Source organism: Athene noctua, chromosome 20, assembly GCF_965140245.1.
Source record: "Athene noctua chromosome 20, bAthNoc1.hap1.1, whole genome shotgun sequence".
Taxonomy (NCBI): Eukaryota; Metazoa; Chordata; class Aves; order Strigiformes; family Strigidae; genus Athene; species Athene noctua.
This window is the reverse complement of record NC_134056.1, coordinates 3,941,679-3,963,635: the sequence shown is the minus strand read 5'-3', so window position 1 is coordinate 3,963,635 and position 21,957 is coordinate 3,941,679. Positions and strand designations below refer to the sequence as shown.

General features: G+C 44.8%; 1 protein-coding gene across 3 annotated transcripts in view; it reads left to right on the top strand.

Moving 5' to 3' along the window:
• COL5A1 (collagen type V alpha 1 chain) overlaps positions 1-21,957 on the top strand; it is a 158,941-nt gene that overhangs the window by 29,048 nt on the left and 107,936 nt on the right. For all 3 annotated transcript variants that reach the window (XM_074923446.1, XM_074923445.1, XM_074923444.1), the window contains exons 2-4: positions 7,900-8,067; positions 14,104-14,317; positions 14,955-15,117. In XM_074923446.1, coding sequence (XP_074779547.1) covers positions 7,900-8,067; positions 14,104-14,317; positions 14,955-15,117 — 545 coding nt within the window. The remainder of the gene's footprint in view (positions 1-7,899; positions 8,068-14,103; positions 14,318-14,954; positions 15,118-21,957) is intronic.

The following is a 21,957-nucleotide window of genomic DNA, read 5'->3' as shown; positions in this document are numbered from 1 at the left end:
TTCTGGTGGCATAAGTGGACCTTCTTTCATTAAAGCTGGGGGTTTTAGATCCACCCTGGGTCACCTGGCACTAACTGGCTTGGCCGAGGCTGTGTGGGTGAGACAGCAGCCCAGCTGGGTGCAGGAGCTGGGTCTGCCCAAGCTTGGCTTGCATTCTGCTCTTGAAGATGGTGATGGAAACCTGGGGCAATTCTTAAATCACTGAGTTTACCTTGGTGTAGCTGAGCCCAGGATCCAACTCTTTTATTAATTGTATTTAATCTTTCATTTTATCTACGGCCTTTACATCAGAAGGAAAAATTCCCTGTTCTTCAACTACTGAATATGATTCAAGTTATTCATTGTTCTACATCAGTTCACGGTGATCCCCTTTGGCTTTGAAATGTATGAAACTATCCTGGTGTGAAGGTCTGAAGTGAGATGGGTAGCTAAGGAGGGAGGGAGATCCAGGAAAGCTTTTGCAGGTGTCTGAGCATAAAGCTTCCATGCCCAGCTGTGGGGCAGGGACACTCAGGACCACTCACCCACTTTGACTCTGAGGAGCCAGGACATCAGAGTGGGCACGGCAGAGCCGCTCCAACCAGCCTGGATAGCCCGTTAGAGAGCTGCATGCAGGAGAAGAAAGGCAATTTAATCCAGTTGGTTAACTGTGGGCAGGTTAACCGCAGTGTATTGCTTTGCTTTTTCTGTGAAAATGATTCTTTCCATCTTTCTGTGGGACTTGAGACACTTTTCAAGGAGGTGCTGCTCTTGAAGTAATCCTTACTCACTTTATTTACTCTCACTTGCTGTGCGAGAAGATGGCAAATTTGGTTTATATTGTTTGTTCATCTAGGAGGGCTTTGCTTCCCAGTAAACCTGCTTAACTGGTGATGGGACACTTGGATACAAATACCCACGCTGGTGGGTTATATATTAGATGATGAGAGTTGCAGAGGGCACCTGGAACATGCTGGGCACATAAATGCTTATTCATTCTTCACCTTATGACCTCAAACCTTTGGCAATAATTGCACATAAACTGTAGTATGACTAAGTGCAGTGTCATTAAGTCCTGAAGGTCTTTGGATGCCCTTTAGCTGTTATGAAACCAAATATAGAAGAATGGTTCTCCACTGTTACAGGATGGTGACCCCTTCTCCAGACACCCAAATGTCTTGGTTATTGTGTTAGTACACCGGTAGGTCAGCTGTGCACAATAAATGTGTGTTTCAGGATGCTGATGAGGATTTTTTTTCTGCTTTGAAGGGTATTGTAAGGCAAAAAGTGGAAGAAAGGGGATTTTCTTGACTCAAGTTCTAGGAATGTGTTTGGTGAAGATGCTGAAGGCATTCTTGATCTTGTCAGATAAGACTGAATAAGCTACAGATGTACTTTAAGATGACTGTGGTAGTGCAAGGGGAAGGCTTTGACCTCTTAAGCCCAGTTTTGGACACAGCTGTAATGCAGCTGCTTTCTTCTCTCATGGACAGCATGTTGCACTGGGCAGTGCTAGTGCTGCGCGTGCAACTTTTTTAGCAGAGCCAGTTCCATCACCTTTTCAGCTTCTTGTCCGCTGAGATCTTCAGGGACCTCCTGACCCATTTCGGTGAGATGAGCAGAAGGTTGTTAAAAAAGCAAATCTGTTTTCAGCACTAAGCCAGTTTTTGCTACAGCATCCTCTGTGGCTCCACTGGAAAATGTGAAGAGGAGGAGATGGATTTTAGGTGCTTAACTAATTTGGAGCATGTAAACGGCTGCAGGTGCAGCTCTCATCGCAGTCAGGACACTGGCCTGGCTGGGGAAGTAGTTTTGATGTTGTGGTGGATACATGGTCTTCCCAGGCCCTCGGAGGAAGGAACAGGCTGGGCATGGTGTGGGAACTCATCTGCTGCTCTCATTACTGCAAATGGTCTCAGAGGGTTGGCTTTGATCTCTGGGGATGTCAAGCCTGAGCCTTTCACTAGCAGTCAAATGAGTGCAGCAGAACCATTAAGAATTGGGGTGGGTTTTCCAGATGTGCTCTCCCTTTTCTACAGAAACAGCATTTCTGCTCCTTCCAGCCCCATGCTGGGGACCCAGCTCTGCTTGGGCACTGGCACCGGGGGCTGGCAGGTGGATTGGGGGGGGTCTGGATTGCCTTTGAGTCCTCATTATCACTGTGCACTGGTGAGTTTGCAGTTGAGCTGTAGTGTCCCAGCATTGCCAGCTTGCTGGGATATGTGAGAGGAGTTGTGTGATACCTAGTGGAGTTTTCTCTCTTTTTCTGAAAGTTCTGCTCCTGGAGCTGTGTGACTTCTTCACTTAAAAAAAAAAAAATCCTCCCAAATGGCAGCTGGAAAAGCTTGAAGATCACACTGAAAAACCAGGAGGCAAATTTCAGAACGGATTTATAAAATTTCTCATGGATAACTGGACTTTAACAGATTTATAAAACTGACTGTATATAGTTGGGAAAATAAATATATTTAAAATTTATAATTCATGGGAATCCAGACCATGCTCTTTTTGAATGCCTGGTTTTTGCCTTTTGACCAGTGCATGCTGGTGCTGCTCAGTTCACCTGATGGGCTGTATGGGGTGACCCGGGAGAGCTGCTGCCTCCGAGGGCCGCGGTGTGAAGCAGAGAGACCCCGGGGACCGTCTGTCACCAGCACTGCGGGGCTGCCAGAGCTGCAGCCTTCAGCTCGGTGGCAAGCTTAAATATTAAGGATTTCCTTGGGGATAAGGATTTAATTAAAGACCCTGAAAAATGACGGGGGAGAGAATTGTTTTGAGGTTTGTTATTTGTAATTCGGTAATTTTTCAGACACTGGAAATGCAGATACCCACAAGTAACATATGAGAGACTTACATATCCTGATGCTCCATAAAATGCTTTGGGGCCCATTTAGGGGCTTTGCTTCAGGTGTTAAAGATGATTATTACAGGCAGAAATATGGCTTAGATTAATGACTTCTGGCTAATTCTGCATATGTGGGGATTTTCAATGTTGTCTAGAGAAGCTGCAGGTCCATCTGACACTGAATTTCAGTAGCACCATTTCCATTAGGTTCCTGGGTTGGATTTTTTTTTTTGGAGGTGGGGTATAATGTCTTATTTTCCTGCTGATCTATCCTGCTTTTTAAGAACATCAGACTGGGGAGCAGTCAAGGGGGTGATGAAATGAGAAGAGCAGGGAACTGGTGGCATGTGCCCATCTCTGGGAATAGAAATATTGAGGGTAGCATAGCATTCACTGGCTGAAAGCAAAGCAAAATGCCTGGGCCAGAGAAGATAAACCAGGAGGGTCTGGGCTTGATATCAAGCTTGGTGGAGAAACTGAACTGCTTAACCTTTGCATAAGGGTTGTGTGGTACGATGGTGCATGGAAAAAGTCTTTATCTGACCTTCACTGCTGTTGCTAAGCAAGGGCTGGTTGTCCCCTTTTCTGCTCTGTGATTAGTGAGTGTAATGGCATTTCAGAAAAAAAATCCTTGTTTATTATTGCACGTGTCCTGGAGGATCAGCAGGGCTTAAGACCTCTTTCCTTCTTAAAATGTAATTTAAACAGCAGTCAGGGAAAGGGGAGGTGAGGATGAACAACCCAGTCACGTTGGAAATGGGGTTTGCCCACAGGCAGGGGTGTTCAGTGTGCTCTAATATTCAGATGTTAACGATGTTCTGGTTTTCTTTTGAGTTCCTTGGGGATATTTCTGCTCCTGCATCTCACAGCTGAGTCCGAGCAGGTGGTTTGGCTTTGGTGGAGGGTGGCAGGGCATGGCCACACTGACCCTCTTTTGTTTGGAACCTGTGCCCAGCCCAAAGCCAGGGAGCTTATTTCAGTGAATGCTCCCTGAATTCCCTTAATATTGATGTGTAAGAAAGAAAAAGTAGCTCTTGGCCACTGCAGACTGGGGAGTAGGTTAAAAACTTTATACTAACTGCCTCTGTTCCAGATTTTAATAGGTAATTAAATAATTAGGAATCAGATTAACACAGAAAGATTGGTTTTGTGGTTAAAGCCTTAGTCAGGGAGGAATTAGGGATTTAATTCCTCCTTTTGCCACTATTGGTTCATCAGCAAGTCATTCATCTGCACTCTGTTAAAATAGGAAGTAATGCTCCTTTTCGGTCTTGTTCAAGGGCTTTCCATGCTGCTGGGTGCAGGCTTTTGGGGCGGCCACTGCTCTGATTTTGGTCTAATTTTGGCTATTTGGGGTTTGCCTCTCTGTGTACTGGGTATATTGCCACTCTGGCACAGCAGGGACTGAGCTCTGCTGGTCTCTTTGGGGAGCCCTGGGCATCCCGAGTGAAAGAATGATCCTGTGTGTAATGCTGCATAGTAATGTTATTCATAAAATAGCAAGTGAAAGAAAAAAAAAAAGCTTTCATAAAGCAACAGCTAATTCAGTTTTTGGATGAAGGCCAAGCCCAGTGCAAGCTTGTAAGGAATACCCTGTAGGGCCTGACTTTGGTCAGTCTGGTCTCTGTCCTGTGTACAATGCAGTCATAGCTCCTAACAGGAGATTGAGTTTAGATTTGGCTGAAAAATCAAGGGGGGAATAAACAAACTGATTAGCTGGGCAGGAATAAGAGCTGCTCCTGTGTGAAGTTCATCTTTCAAGCTTTCCAGACTTTCATGCTGCTTAAATCATACTCAAACGAACGCTGTTAGTGGTGAAGTGCTACATGAGTGGTCTGTTAGGGCTTCAGCTGGCTCCTCGCTACCCATTTGATTTCCAGGAGCAAGCAGAGGTGAGACACTTGTGCACGTATGTGGACAGAGGTTATTTCCTCTCCTGTTGGTTACCTGCATAGCTCGCAGTTTGTGCACTACCCAGCCTGTTATTCTACCATAATATCTCACTTTGACCTAATCCATCATAGCTGCGGAGGTAGAGAGGATCTTTTTTCCCAATGAAGATGAATTGTGTATTGTGTTTGGAGGCTCACAACAGCCCAGGGAGAGGCAGGCAGATGCTTGAAACATCCTTTACAAATGAAGTGCTGCACCAGGGCACTGGTGATGGGTGAGGGTTGCTCAGAGGGCTCCGAGCAGGGGCTGGAGTGCTGAGCCTGCTCCCTGCTCATGGCCAGTCCCTTCTGGAGGAGGACCAGCTCCCTCAAACACCTGTAACTCCTGCAGGAGCTTTTGGCAAGCACTTGCCATATGGTTTACAACTGGTATCAATCTATTAATGTATAGAGCTGGTGAAACCTTCTGTTTCCATGTCATCCTTCCTCTTTGTCAATACACTGCCCAATTTTAGCTATAAGATCATGACCATGAGCACGGTTTAACTCATCCAGCACTACACTTCCCTACGAGATGACCCTGACTGGCTCTGGTGTCAGCCAGGGCTCCCTTGGCAAAGGAGATGATGTTCACACAGTTTTTGTTATAACAGCAGCTGAGTGTTCAGAGAATGGATTCTTCTGCAGATTTTCTGTTCCTGCAAACACCTCGGCCCCACCGTGGCTGCTCTGAGGGATGGTTTATATGGAGTGCTGTGAGCGAGGCTCAAATCCCTCCGCACCCGGCATGGGGACCAGGCTGATGTCAGGAGTCTGGAATTCACATCCCCTCCCCCTTGCCTTTGCCTTTTTTCCCCCCTCTCCTCCCTAAATAAATGTTTGAGGCAGCTTAGGAGCTGGCTGCTTTGAATCTCTTGGAGCACAGGGAGGTAACTGGAAGGAGAGCTGGAGTTTTATTGTAATTTCAGTTGCTTAAACACAGCTTGGACTATATGTGTGCAGATAGATTTCTGCAAGAAATAGAACACAGTTAAAGGCAGTGGGAAGATCCAAGTGGCAAGGACAGTTTAGACAAATGTGTGTCATCCATATACTGTTTAACAAGAAAGAGAGATGAGGAAACATTACAGCTGTGTGCTGCTCAGGCCAGACTTTCTCAACTGGTTTATTATCTGCGGTGTAGACTTGGATTTGCTCTGCATGTGTAATCTCTCATTCTGAGGGCCCAACTTCTCAGGATTGTGGAAATTTTTAAAAACTGCCTAATAAAGTACACGAGTTTTCCATGCAAATATTAGGCTGATCTCGATAACTAAAACTTTTCCTATTGTAAAAGATCTGTTCATGCTGTTTCTTTCCATTGCTGAGGTGTTTGTGTTCAGTGCTGATGTGCATGCTGTAGCCCTTCCCCATAGATGCAACTAGTTGCATATGGCACATCCCTTGGCAAATCCTCTCCCTCTTCCCTCTCTGTTTTTTCTAGTAATATACTCGATTCCAACATGAGGCCAACTTTTTTTTTTTTTCCCTTGCAAGATAGTTTTTCCTGTATTCTGTTGCTCTTTGGGGACATGTGTCCTTTTTTTCAGTAGCTGCAGTGCCATGCACCTTCCTGAATGCAGTTGGGCTATTTGTGATCATTCTGTGAGCTGGTAATAAGCTTTGCACCCTTGGCCACACAGCGTGGCAAGATGCCCTGAGATCCTGATGGAAGCTGGAGCAGTCAGCTCAGGGGCTTAGTCTTGAGTATCATTGCAAACATCAGACTATGCAATGTGTGGCTGTTCTTGAGGATCTGAATAATATCCCTCCTCAGGGAAAATAATGGATCAAGTGGCAAAAGAATACAGCTGTGATATATAGTCCGGGCAAGGCTAAATGCTGTCAGGCAGACATTTGCTTTGAGCACTGGTAGAGATTTGAGTTGGGTGGTTCATATTTCTGACAGCACGTTGCTCCGAGTATCAAGTCAAAATTCAAAATAATTTCTTCTAGGCGTCTAAAGTCAGATCTGGTTATTCCACTTCTGGAGACACCATCTCTCCTGACGTGAGCAAGACCAGATTAGGAAGTTAATGAGATGTATCACTTGCATTACTTAATTGATGTTTTAGAGACCTGAACATCTGGAGGTGAACCAGCCCCAACTTTGCTGGCATGGGGAGTGCTGGGTGTCAGACAAGCTCTCTTCATTAACTAGCTTAATGTCTGCAGCAGCAGGAGCCTCAGGATATGAGCCTAATGGGATGTGGTTGAGGAAAGGAGCCTTTTGCTTCCTGTCATTAGTCAAAATGCCTGTGCGGAGTCTTTCTCTGAAGCACATGTGTTTTGTTGGCTGTCCAGCTGCATGCTTATATGCGCTGGTAGTTGTGTAGAAATCCCAGTGTCACAGGGGGAAAACCTGGTGGAGAAGGGGAATTATTTGATGGGACTTACTTGGGCTGAGTTAGAGGAGGCACTTGGCTACCTCGTGGTGGGGTTGTGCTGGATCCCTGCCCCGTGTCACCTTGCTTCACCCTGGGCAGGGTTAGATGCTGGGCACAAACCCTGCCAGGGTCTGGGTGACCTGCTGGCAGCACCAGAGCACCTTCCTGGGATGCTGTTCTGCCATAAAATTGCCCTATGGTTGTGGGGTTTACCTGTTATCCCAGTGAGTGTGGATTTACCTGCAGCTGTTTTGCATCAGGGGTGGGGTGGGGTGGGTGTAATTCCTTCAGGAAGCTTGCTCAGGTATTTGCTTCCAAATAACTTTTTGAATCAACCAGCTTGAAAAAGAATGTAAATGTTTGCATCAGCGTGATGGCAACTTCTTGATTTAAAGCCTTTCTCTTGGATCATGAATTTCCTGTCTAATGCTTAATCTTCAGGATGTACTTGAATGATGGAGATTGGGTGAAGACATCCAGAAAATAAAACTACTGTAGCTAATAAGACAGTATATTTTCCTTTCTGCCCTAGTGCAGACAGCTGATCAACTATTCCTCTCTGTATTGAATTAGTGTCTCTGACCAGCATCCTAGCTTTGAAGCTGGTATTAACATTGTATTTGCAGATGTATTGAAAACGTATTTCATCTATTTTTAAAACTGTGATTGATTTGTGATACAGGCTAATACTGATTTGGATCTAAGCAAGTGCCAGTCCTGTTGCCTGCTAATTCTTTTATCCTTTTTTTTTTTACAGCTGAACCTGCAGACCTCTTGAAGGTATTAGATTTTCATAATTTACCTGATGGTATAACAAAAACAACAGGGTTTTGCACAAGCAGAAGATCTTCAAAAGAAGCAGATGTTGCTTATAGAGTAACAAAAGATGCTCAGCTTAGTGCACCGACAAAGCAGCTGTATCCTGGTGAGTCCACAGCTTTTTTTATTTTATAAAAATACCTGATCCTATTCTCAAATTCTGCAGGCACATGTAGGGCACTGCATAACTCCTTCATCTTCCAACTGTGTTTGCATGCTCCCCTGGCAGGAAGCAATTCTGCTGTTTCGGGGGCTGCAAACTTTTAACCATCAAATGAAGCTGCAGTAATTATTTTATCATTACATTTGCACATGGTGGCAGGTTTCACTGCAGAAGACGTGGCCAATGCGTACATGTGTTCCCTCCTGTTAGAAAGTTTCTACTGTCTCATTATCACACAGTGACATCCAGCTGGGGAGAGAGACTTGGAAGATGCACTGGAACGCAGACTGTGTTTGTGGAGTGCCAAGCACAGTAGGGTCTTATTCTGTGGCTGTGGTGTCTCTCGTAACACAAATAATCACCATATAAAAATAACACTGCCCCACAAGAACAGATGTCCCGAGAAAAGTTGTTTGAAGAAATTGGAGGTTCATGGGAGAAAGCCACTAAGATGCAGGAGTTCACAAAGCCCTTGAAGAGCATGTGGGCTACCGACTGGTTTATTTGTCACTGAGGATGCACTGGAGTTTAATTCCTCAGGCCAAGGGACGATCACTACTGTAAAGTAAATGTGCTTGTAAAAAGACTGGACACGTTATGGACCCAAACTACTCACTGTCTGAGAGTTTGTCTTGAACACGTAGTCACCATCAGAAGTCTTCCTTCCAGAGCTGTCCAGGAGCGCTGCTATATCCCTGGGGGAGTGCAGGGATGCTGGGACTAGGCATGGTGTAGGACTTTCTAGGTTTGAGAAAAGTGCCTTTGCTGAGGAAAGTCTAGCAGTGAGGCAGAAAGATGCTCACAGGTGTAACTCACCTGTGAAGCAGTAGGTGACTTAAAGCACAGACACACACATTCTTCTTTGGTGTCTGTGAGAGAATACAAAATGCATTAGCTAAATCAGAGGTAACGTGGCATGCCACCACCACTGCTTTCTAATTAACATGCTGTATGTCAGACCCAGCCTGTCAGTGGCCTAAATGAGGGCTCCAAGGCTGGACTGCTGACGTATGCTTGCATCTCTAGTCTTCATTACATGTGTTATCACTAAGGTTATTTTCAGATTTCATTGTTATCCTGCTGTGAATTATATTTAATCTGTGGTGAGCCAGGAGCATACCCTGTGTCTTGCATATGAGCAGAGAGCCTGATGTGAAGGTGAGAGCAGCTGCCCCTGGGCTGCAGGCTGGTAGCTCTCCATCTCATGGTCAACCCTTAGTGAAGGAGCTGCTCAGTTTTTCCTAAAGCCCCCTGTTTCAATGTCTGCAGAAGTGCAGAACAGACCCAATATTTGTCTTCGTTGCTGCCCAGGGCAGGACAGTCCTCTCTGACTACACATAATCTGCACCAACTGCACCCCTCTGCCAGGCTGTGCCTTCGTGTCACAGAGGATTGTGCCTGTGAATATGGGGAATGTTCATCCCAGGGACGGTCTGCAAGGGCCCGGTAGTGACCCTTGAGTCCATCCATCTGTCCCAAGGCAAGATCAGCTCAACCTAACCAGTGCGTGTTTAAACGCTTTCACCCACTCTCTTTCCACGGATCTGAAATGACTCGGGAGTTTTGGCCCAACTGATATCTTCAGACTCAGAAGTATGTGAAGGAAATGGCTCCAGATTGGAAAACACAACTATAGTGGATGGATTTGAGAGCTTTCCTAGTAGTCATCGTAGCCACTGTGAAATCTTGCCTGATCACTTTTGTGTTACGAAAGCCAGCAAACAGTGGGGACCCTAAGATATAAAAACAAGGATGGAGTATTCTGGCTAATTGATAACAAGGAGACTGGATGACAGCACGTATGACAAAGGTTAATCCAGCATGCAGAACTGAATCATGGTGATAGGAGAGAACTTAGATTGTAGAAGAATTTTTTTGCTTTTGTCCTGCCTTACGTCTTGTATGGCCTCACCGAGTTCTTGGTTTGCACCTACTGACTACTTTGGGTGAAAAGACCGGAGTGGTGTTTCCTTGGTGTCATCAAACAACTTTTTAATGATTTCATCATCTGGACAACGATGAGGTGTTTGAAGCTCCTTTGTCCCTCTCTGAAGACTTCCAAAGTTACTGAGTTTTCCCTGCTGCTTGCTAAGGAAATAGGAAGGGCAGAGCAAAGAGAAGAGCTCCCAGTGTTTTCCATCGGATCAACAGATGTTTTCTCAGTCCGTCTCCATAACTAGATGTGACTTCAGCTCACGCCACCAAATGAATGAGAGGAGATAAAGATAACAAAGTAATTGCAGTGCGATGTACCAGGGGAAATGTGGTTTTGGTGATTTCATGTTAGCAGGCGGGTGGGTTATAGCATAACTTTCCCTCTCTGCTATAGAGCACCCTAGGCAAATGTACACTACACATAATATTTTGTGCTAATTAGAAGTCGGCGCTTTTCTAAGATGGTAATTTTATGGGCTTTGCATTCTGCTGCCACAGCCAGTAAAGCAAGATATATATATATATATATATATAAAAAATATATAAGCTTGTCTGTTTTTTCAAGCCCACAAGAGTGAGAAAATCTGAGATGCTCTTTGTCCCTGCTCCCTAAATAAGTTCTGCTTCCTAGCAAAACCCATGCTCTTCCAGCAGAGGCAAGAAAGGCAAAGTTTTTCAGTGACAGCCAGTAAAATGTCATTTGCATTCTTCTAGCAAACTCTGTATTCTCCACACTGCTTGTGGGTGTCTGCATATATATATTTAAGGGCTCAATCTCTATTCTAGTTTGAACAGTCATCTCTGAGGAAAACAAACTCTTCCAAAATTCAGTCTTCTCAGATGAAGAAAAAGGCCAGAAGTTGGTGACACCATTGAAGAGCTGTTTTGCTTTGAAAAGTGGCTCTGGAAATGAAACCATCTCGCACAACAGATCTGCTTTGTGTTTGTGTTGGGAACTGGCTCAGCTCATTGTTTTTGCTGACTCTTTTTTTATTTGCTATTAAGCAGCTAAAGCTTTCCTGTTCTTCCCAGATCAGCAGCAGGGCTCTTTATTTTAGGCTGTGTTTGGATGCTGCTGTAGGATCTGGGTTAGGAAGAAGGTCCTAGGTGTCCCAATTTTGAAGACCATGAGATTGTACAAAAGCCTTTAATTCATGGCTGTGGTGCTCAGGAAAGAAGAAACTCAGCCTGACTCCCCTGGCTTGCATATTGGGCCATACCACAGATGCAATCTGCTCAAGTGAAGCTAATGGTATCATTGTGGGGTGGAGGGACCCTGGACCCTCCTCAGCTCTTTCCATGGCTCCATCTGCAGAATTGGGGTCTTAACCTTTCCCTGCTTTGCAGGAGGTTGCATGTAGTGGAAGGATTTGGCCGTGGAATAAAAGAGCAATGCTGAACCACATTCTGCATTGGTGCAGTGCCCTTAAGTGAAGAGATGGATGTGCAACATGGCTCAGCACTGAGCTTGTTTGAGGAAGGGAATCAAATATAAGGCCTTAATCCCAAACCTGTTGCTGGGGGGGATGTTTCACCATTGTCTTTAAAGGGGATTTGGGTCAATTTCTGTGTGCTTCATATATTTGTTCTGATGTATTTATTAGTATTGCTGTCTGTGTGGATGCGTTTTCATACCTCATTCAATAGCCTGGGTCACTTCTAGCTATGACAGTGAAGGCATTGTTATTTTGCCAGGACAGCAGAGCAGTAACAGAGTAATGTCAGCTATAATTCATCCATTATGGTTATTTGGGTTGAGAAACTCACATCACCATGGAGACATTTTAATAATAATGAAAAAAAAAAAAATTAAAAGCAGCTTTTTAATGAGTTGGCAGCTTGTCCAAGTTGAAAGGTACTGTATTGTGGATTCATAATGAAATTTTGGACATGAACTATTTTACATAAAAGGCCCAAAACTGTAGCCTGTAATTGGAACCAGGAAAGCGTATGGTCTTGATTCGGCTCTACAGGAGGATTTGTATACAGCAGGAGGGAGATAAAGCTCAGTGCATCCTATGGGAGGCACAATAATCGACTGCCTGCATTTGCCAAGTATCTGAGTCTGGGTCCTAGGGGGAAATCAGGCTATAATCATGGCATTTAATTACTGACTGTGAGTCCTCTATTCAGAATACTGCTTTATGCTTCTTTCCAAATGTTATTTAGCTAAGGTGAGGGCTATTAAGTTGGTGCAAACAGTGTGAGTCTCTGTAGGTATCCTCAGATATCCCTCTCGGTGTCCTCTTGTTTGCACAAACTGTTTGTAGCAGTGTTGGGGTTTGATGCAGCCCTGCCTCCTCCATCACACAGCAGTGTAGCCCCATGCTAGGCAGCTAGATGCATTTAAAACACTGGTTTGTTAATAAAAGTTAAAGCAACACCCAGGCTGAAGAGGAGAGGGTGAGCTTATGGCTGCTTTGTGTTTGAACTCCCTAGCTTTGTTGTGGTTGGAAGAATTCCCCACTCCCATGTTCCTGGTCCCCTCCCTGGGTCAAAATCCCTTATGCAGCCCTGGGATACCATCTAAGAAAAGCCTCAAGGGGTGAAGAAAATCTATTTGAAGCTCATGGGCACCGAGCTTGATGTTGGGTTTTTTTTGTGGTTTTATATGGCTATGCATCTGCAGTTTAAGAATGATCCATTGTGGTGTTCCCTTCCCTGCGTGCTGCTGGCTGCCACACATGTCGAGAGTCCCAGCACACACCCCACAGTGACCGTGGCGGGGCTGCCCCACTTCACCCTGCCCTGCCAGGGTTTAAGATTTCCCAAGCAGATACCCAGCGGTACAATGCAATCCTTGTTTTTGAAAGCTTGGACCTTAAAGGAAAGATACCCTGCAAGTCTCATGCTGCTGAAATGCAGCGTTTGAGGAGGTTATGCCCTGTAGGTACCCTCTGTTCAGTGGGTGCCGCCTCCAGTAATATTATCAACAAAGCACCTTGAATAAGGCTTCTGGTGTTTTCTAAGATGTCCTGTTTGGGATGTGCATCTGGGCTTTTCAGTCTGGGCTCATTTTTCCAGTCTGAACAGCAGAGAAAACCCAAATGGAGCAGTTGTATCCTGCACAGGCTGTGACTCGATGCCCGTGTTGACTTGAAACTTCAAATGTATCTGGCATTACTGCTTCTGTACTGGCTGCATCTGCTCCATACTTCAATAGCTTTAATCCTCCAAAACTTGCAAAAATAGACAGGAATCACCTGAGATCGGAAAGGCTTGCTATCCTGAGTGGAGAAAAAGCTAGGAAATTTGTTAGGTGATTTTTAATACACAGACAAATGAACATCTCCTAGTGATTGCCAGATTTCTGCTTTCAGATTATCTTTGTTTACACCAACCCTGAAGGCCAAAGCCACAGAGTGCTCTGTTCTCATCTGGAATAGACAAAACCTGATGCAACTTCCCTATTTCCTTAAATAAACCTCTTCAATATTGTGTGTGCCTAACTGGCATGGGATGCTTCATTTCCTCTGTCCCTCTGACATTTTAAGTTAATTTGGGTAGCTCATCATATGTGAAATAAAGCTTTTTGCATTGTCTCCTAAAAAGCTCTAGGACATCCTAAAAAAGGGTTAGGTGCAAAGAACAGATTTAAACCAACAGCTTGCTTAAAACCTCTGTTTCCCCAGCACTATGGTCTCATCCCAAAACAGCAGACCCCTTGCCATCCTTTTGTTTGCAAGTTCAAATGTGGGGTGGCCTTTGACTGACAGACTTCAGTAGGAGCTGGAACAAAGCTTTCTGATCATAAAGGAATGCTCCTCTGAGGTGCTCAGTTCTGCACTTGGGTTTTTAATGTGCCTTTAGAGCGGGTAGCCCTTGGGGAACACTCCCAACCCTGTGTAGCAATAAGCTTTGGGGGAGAGTCACATCATCTGGCAACTAAGATGCTGCCCTATATAAATTTTTATGGTTGCTGATGTGCACACATCTGGAGGGATGAACCAGAGGTCTCCCTATGGGTTATTAGACAACAGGACTGTTTCTGTAGGGATTAATTTTCAAGGAAACCTGACTAACCTCTTTGCTTTTCCACTTTAGCTTCCCCATTCCCAGAGGACTTCTCCATTCTAACCACTGTAAAAGCGAAGAAAGGAGGTCAGTCCTTCTTGATCTCAATTTACAATGAGCAAGGGATCCAGCAAATTGGTGTGGAGATGGGTAGATCTCCTGTATTCCTGTATGAAGACCATACAGGAAAGCCAGGCCCAGAAGACTATCCTCTCTTTAGAGGCATTAACCTAGCAGATGGCAAGTAAGTGAAATTTTGTGCACCAAGGAAAAAAAGTACATTGCTTATATCAATACCAGCATGTTGAATGTTGTGTAAAATAGGAGTCGTGTATATAAATGTACATACACACCTTTGACTGCTGCCAAGTGTCCCATTCTTGAACTTTGCCCTTTGAATAAATATTGCATTTATAAAGTGTGAATCACCAGTCAGTGCAAATTGTCTGATGCTTATGGGGACAGGCATGCTGTTGACTTTTGCTGCAAAGAGCCTTAAGAAATCAGTTTGTCTTGCAAAATCCACACTGAATCTTTTGCAGGATGGAGGGTGGGTAAAAAGGGGGGATAGCCAGAGGGTGGTTGGTGTGGCTTTGTTCTTCTGCCTCTTGTTGAAGCCAGAACTGGCACTTTCCTACCTGTTTTGGAGGGATGAGAAGTGAGTGGCATCATCTGTCAATAAAGCCTTTCTATTTCAAATGAAATCTTTAGGGTTTGCCCAAGGATGGCTTGTCATGTGTTTGCAGATGATGGCTGGCATGGAGGCTTGCAGGACATCAGTTTATGAAAGCTTCATTGTTATATAATTGTTATCTTGTTCTTGAAAGCCCAAGAGCCCAAAGCCCTCTTGTTTAACACATTTGTGGACTGTGTCCTTCTAGATGGCACAGGATAGCTATCAGTGTGCAGAAGAAAAATGTCACCTTGATTTTGGACTGTAAAAAGAAAATAACCAAGTTCTTGGACCGAAGTGACCATCCCATTATTGACGTCAATGGCATCATTGTGTTTGGCACAAGGATATTGGATGAGGAAGTCTTTGAGGTAAGTTATGACAATGCACAGCCCTGGAGGTATTCTGCAGAGATGATGAGCTGGGTTCTGGTTGGTGAGGTATTTACAGCTCATTTTTGAAGCTTGTATTGAATTTTTTCCCAGCAGAACACTGTTGTATGCAACTTTTAAGTTTTTGTTTCAAATAGGTAAATACTTTCTGTAGTAATGATGAAAACGGAGCCAGATGACTTTCGAAGTGAGCTCCTCTGGTTCTCTGACTTCATGTCCTTGTCCAGGTTCTAGCTGAGCCCCTGCACTGGGATTTTGTAGGTGTACTACTTGTGCTCTCAGCTCATTAGCATGGGAAGGGGTCACAAGGTTTTTGTTCATCCCTGTGTTATAATTTAGATAAAGTTGCAGGGGCAGTAAATAAAGGGCAAGGAAAGCAGCTCCCTTGCAAGTCCCAGTTCACTCTGGGGCTATAGGAATTTGTTCTTTTCACATGCATTGGCTATTGATTCTTGGTTTCTTACACCATGACATAAGGGGACTCTCCTTGACAGCTTGTTTGGCAGCCCTGTCACCTCCCACACAGCGACTGCTTTTTAAAAAGCAAACCAAAATCATGATGGGTGGAATGTTCCCATGAGCTCCTCTGACTTAAGCAGAGATAGAGCATTATTTATAGACGAGGTACATATGGTAGAAGTTCTTCCCATAGTTCAGCAGCTAGTTTAATATATGTATTTCACTAGCAATCTCAACTTCTGTGGTCTGCTGCACTTCTGAGGCTTCCATGTGTATGAGAATCTTGACCCTGATCTTTCTTGCAAGCTAGAATTGCTTCCCTGACATCAGCGCCAGTGCAATCGAGTGTAAACTAAGACCTATTGATCTCTATCTCCTTACTTTTATTGCATTTATGTGGAGGAAGAGCTGTATCTCATGGGCCTCCCCAGCCCAGCAAAGGGATGGGGAACATCTATCAGTGGATAATCAGAGCTGTAGCGAAGCCAGCTCTCATCTGCATTTTGCTGTCACACAGAAGGAAAGTTCCACTCTGTTTAACATCGCCAACATCTGGGAGCTGGTCTGCTGTAAACGGAGCAAGAATGCATGGACTGAACGTTGCTGCCAAAATCCTGCTTACAGAGTTAGAGCTGAACCTCTGAATTGTGTTAAATTAATAGATGTTCCCTGGGAAGTTTAACAATTAAAATGGGAAAGTAAAAACTGGGTTTAATGGGCACTGGAGTGTCTTTCACAAGTGTTGGATGCTCTGCCAAAAATTTCAGCAGTTGCAGTGGATGCTGTATTTTAAGTGGAGTTCTTACATAAAGTGGGAAGCCACTGGACCCAGGGATCTAGTAGATCCGCTTAAAGAACTTGGCATCACATCCAAACTGGATAAGAAACCTGCACTTTAGACTGCTGCTTCATTTTGCAAAGTAACGTGGTTTCTGTAACTGCCCCTGAAGCTTGAGATGTTCCCAGGTGGCTTTTAGTGCTCACCTGGCTTTAGGACTGATTCCTCTGCAGGGCAAGGGAACTCCTGTTGTGAAACCTCGTGGATCCTGGGAGATGGGGTAAAATGGAGCAAGTGTTCCTGTCCGGTGGAGCCTGTTGCCTGTTCTGGGTACATGATGCGGCTATAAGATTGCTGCAGGCACTTACTAAGAACTGGACAGTTATCAAGTACTTTCTGCTCTGTCTTGTAACACATGTACTGATATTATACAGCATGTGTATAAAAAGCCTTTAGTTTTGGTATTTATCCTTTTTTCTGTTGTCATCCTCATCAGACAGAAGGTTTTCAGTGTATCCACACACACAGTCATCAAGATACCAGCAGCATTAAACTAAATGTAATTAATAGGTTTCTTGAAAGCAGTGGACTATAACCTAATTTCCTTCATATCTCAGCAACTTAATTTCCTTTGGCCCCTCCTTTCTTCTTTCTGCAAGGCTAAGCAGAAAGTGTTTAAGGAAAACTGTGGACAGAACAATGGCAAATGGGTGTAAACCTGTTAAAGTTAGGTATTCCTGGAAGGCTGGTAATTTCTGCACTCCATGCAGAACAATGAGATGAAACTGCTGCTGCCTTGTAGGCAACTGCTCTGCAAACCTCAGCTACCAAGAATGTTCCCCAGTGTTTTCTGCACCCATGGAGTTGCATGACTCTTACACGTTTGTCACTTTTACTGGAAATTAGAATAACCCAGTTAGCTGGGAGTGGGATGGAAGGCAGCATTGGGGAGGGCTTAGTCTGTGTCTCAGCATGGAGCAGAAAATGCTGTAAGTAGTGGGAATTTATATCCTCCTTGTCAGGACTGAAATCAAATAAAACACCAAACACTTTTTTTGTTTTGAAAGTTGTAATTATTTAAGCTCCAGGTCTAGCCGGGGTCGCGAGCAGAGCAGCTTTGCTCTATTCATCGATCGAGCGCCCAGATGGGCAGAAAAAGCCTGGCAGGAAAGGTTAGAGGAGTTTCAAAATATTTCTCTAGCACAACATTCTTCCAGTGGAAAAACGACTTCCTCTCATTAAAATTCAATTAGTTCGGAGGCTGTGTGCATCTCTGTACGGCTGGGGGAATGCTGGGTAGCTTTGAAAAGGGGCCAAGCCTGGAGCCTAGGTTGTACAAGTTAAGTTTTGTGCTGAGCTGTTGTTCAAAACAGAAGTTTACAAATGTCAGGACAGGCTCTCGCGCCGGGGTTGGGAAGTGGCGGCCGGCTTCAAGCTGTGAGTGAGAGGATGCTGTTGTGAGACAGCAAAGGGCTTTCTGCAGGGAGAGAGGGAAAGAGAAAAGAAATAGCCCATGGTGCAGGATAAACACTTTCTCTCTGCTTGCAGGCTGTAGTAAGCAGCGTTCCTGTGGCTACAGCAGTACTGGAAGGAAGTCAGGAGACATGTGAATTTATCTCATTTTTAGGGGGATTAACTGTTTCTTTTGATGTGCTTTTTTTAAAACGTACATTAGAAACCAAGTCCTAGCACAGCCTAACGGTTAGATGTAGGAATAGAGAGAGGATGACATTTGGGAAAGTCGCTTTCCTAGAGAGCAAAGCATCTCTGCCCAAAACCCAGGGAGACTTTCCAAAACATCCCGGTGATGTGATGGCCCCGCTCCTGCCTCCACTCTGCAGGGATGTACAGCAGGAGCTGCCTGTTCAGTGCCCACAATCTAGTGCAGGAGCCACCTTTTAGTGCAGGATCCCATCAGTTCTTGTGGGGATGACTAGAAACTGGAAGAATGAGCCCATCTCTGCTGGCAGCAGTCGGTCTGTCCCAGGGGTGACCTGTCAGCCTTTGTGCTGATCCTCGGTAGGCTGCAAGAGCCAAGTTGAGTGCTTCTCAGGCCAGTGCTTTGCTTGCTTGAGGGTTTACTTGGCTGTTACACATGTGCTTCTGCTGCACATCGTACCCATCAACCATGGCCGTGGGCTATTTGGGTGCTTTGTGGTATTTCATCATTCCAAGATTGTGCCCGTGAGATGCTTATGCCAAGGAATTTCTGCTCCACACACAGCTCGTCGCTGGGTTCAGGGGACAGCACCTATCGCCTTGGGGCTTGCTCCTTCCCTCAGGGTGAGCAATCAGGCTCGAATATGGTCCCTCTCCCACCCCTAACCAAAACCTGGCAAAGCTTTGACGTGTCCAGCCGTAACAATGTGCAGCTCAATCCGTTTGACCAGCGTGTCCCAGGACCACACGGATGGCACCTCCCCATGGGCTGGCTTTTCCAACTTGCTGTTTGTCAGGGTGGTCTGGTGGAAAAGCAGTTCAGCTGGCTCTGGGCTGAAGAAGTCATTCTGGTTTAGCAGATGTGGGTTGAAACAAAGTTCAGATCCTGGCTTAGTAAGGTCACTGGTGCTGCGTTGTATTACAGCAGTGAGCAGAGAAATCCCATAGCCTACAGCTGGAGGATCTTTATGCGTGGAAAGGGCTGCGTGATGCCTGTGGCAGGTAAATGTTAGTGCCTCTGGGTTGGATTAGATGAATTTAACCCCTTTGCAATGGTGTTTTGAAGCATCTCACATAATGCCATAGAGAGAAGTTTGGTTCCTGCAGTGGTGTATGGCCCAGCCCTGTGTTGCCCCTCAGCATTACTGTGTAGACCAGCGCTTCACAGTGATGGGCGGATGGACAACATGAAATTTGTTCAGATCTTATCCAAGTCCCAGGTAGCAATGCATTTCATATTTCTGCTGGATATCCCACTTTGTCTTCTGATCTGTCAGGAACAGACTGTTGTGTGAGGCTGCTGTGCTTCTAGAAGTATTGTACAGCACCTGGCTGGCAGAGCTAACACTGGCATTGTTAAAACTGTGGTGTGGACATTGGTTAAAAAAAAAAAAAAAAAAGTAAGTTTTGGTAAAACTGCTGAGGATACCTTAGTAATAAGCAAGTGCATTTAATGTAAATTATTTTTGGTTCATCTGTTTAAAATTGTGTAGGATTGTTCTACAAGGTGACTGGTGTTTTGACCCTCTGGCGATAACGTTGGTTTGCAGGAGTGTCTGGTATTGGTGCGGATTAAATTAGTTTTCCCTTAAGTGGAAAAGCTCAGTGCTTGTCTATATTAATTTTTAAGGCTTATGCCCTTTACTGTTGGCTCCTCTGGAGACAAGAGGAGCTTATTTTGTCCAGCTGAGTATTGTAATTGTGTCTCATTGGTCTAGTTGGTACTGTAAAACCTAGTGGTTTCCTCTGATCCTGCCAAACAAGGTGCAAATTGAGAGAGGCTCGGACACCTGCGGACACTGTTCTGCCAACGCAGTGAAACTGCGAGGAGCTGACAAAGTATTTGCTATTAGCTTATGCCAGAGCTTGTCCTGGGATGAGAGATGGTGTGCTGCTGGGGTTTGGATGATGCTGAAAGGATAATGCTTTTTATTTTCTTTCCTCCTTTGTGTTTTTTTGAAGACCACTAGTGAAATCAAGACATCAGAAATGGAGGGAAAGCAATTTGTGCTGGGGCGAGCCAGAAAGCCCGGGCAGGGTGCCAGAGGTGCTCTTAGGGCTGCTGAATGTTTCAAGGCACAACAAGACAAAGCAGAATAGACACTTCAATGCTCTTAGCTGAGACATTGGGGCCGTTCAGGTGCTGTGTTGCTCCTGGGTTAAAATGCCAACTCTCTTTTCATCTTCTGCCTTGTTTACACTTAAAAAACCAATTATCACTGCAGTTGATAATCCCAGATTTCATTTCACTATCGTCAGGGTTTTCTCCCTCCCTTCCCATGCTCTTGGCTTATATCATTTCCAGCTCTGGAAAGTGCTTTTATGCTTAAAGTTATTTTTCCTGGACACCTCTAAGGTTATAAGATTGAATGTGTAGCTTTTGCTTTAGCAAAAGGTGTATGAATGAAAATAGGTTCCTATACATGTAAGCACGTTTTTTTTTCTTGAGGATGGAGAGGTTTAGGGGTTCCCCTTTTGCAGGCAGATCTGCTGTTAACGTGTCAAGTAGTGATCCTCCTGCAATAGTACCTAGAAGCTCGTACAGTGGGCTTTGGGAAAAGCCAGGTTGGTGGTAACTGTAAAACTTGCAGTGTTTCACAGCTCATGGGGACAAACATACTGTGGGAGCTTCGGGTCTGAATCCATGCCTGACTCGCATGGAGCTTGCCTCGGCATGGCTGGTTTTGCTGTTCCCATTTGCAGGAGGGTCTTGTGCAGATGCAAACTGCTGTGGCGAGGTACAGAGCATGTGGGAACGCTTATTTATTTACTGGAGAAGCAACAAAGTCTCCGATGCCTTCAAACCAGAAGCATCATGATGGCTCCGCTGAGCTCAATGAGACTTCTCACGAGCGTGTGTTGAACCCATCATGTTCTGCAAGAGCTGAGCTTAGCCCAGAGGCTCAGGAAGGATCAGAGCAGAGCTCATGCTAATTAAGTTTTTGTTAACTTCTAAAAAGCATATTTTTTTTTTAATTAATTAGGGTTTTTTTTACTAACCTGAATTTCTCTGTCAAGATGCACCACAGATACATGCTCCCGTGTATTTTTCCCCTACCTCGGCAGACTGTTGAAAGAAGCTAATTTACAGTTCTGGCTGCCTCTTTTCCTGGCCCTGCCAAATCTGATTTCACCTCTTTTGCTGTAGAGCCTTTCAGGGAGTGCAAAGAGTCGATGTTTTACACCACCAGCATATACCGTGGTGTGAGATGATGGAAAATAAAACGTTCTGAGCCAGCAATAGGGTTCTTTATTGAAGATGTCTGTAGCTTTCCCTAGTCTCCTAATAATTCTCCATTTAGTTGCTGTTTTTCTCGTCATTTCTTCTGCTTTTGTTTTTTTCAAAGGGATCCTCTTTAGCAAAATGGTGCACTTGAGACATATGGATTAAATCACAGAACTAGGCTCTTCCAGAAGAGCCATGTTGCCTAGAAAATGTCTACAATTATTGAAGATTATGCCTCTGGATGGGTTTGCAATTAATGGTGAGGTTTTTGTGCCAGAGTCCAAGCAATGCAGTCAGTCTAATCAAAACCCAAATGTGATATTTGGCTCCAGTTGGCAAAGTCTCACACACAGCATCGTCTTACACAGGTGCCCAGGGACGTCATCTGGTTTTATCAGTGTGTCTGTACCGCGGGAGGGGCAGAACTGGATCCAGAATAAGAATTGCAAAACAGCTTGTAAAACTCTGTGCTTCAGGTGGTTTCATTTCAATCCTAAACTGACACCATTTCATCTGACTTCTATCTGTCAGGTGCCAGCAAGGAAAGTGAGGGTTTGGGTGGAAACATCAGATTAATTGTTTGCATACACTTTGCTGAAACTCTTGTTTTTCATTTAGATTTGCTGGATAATTGGCAGTTTAGCCATCTGGCCTGCAGTCAAGCTTTGTGACTGGGTCAGGGTTGCCTGTAATGATG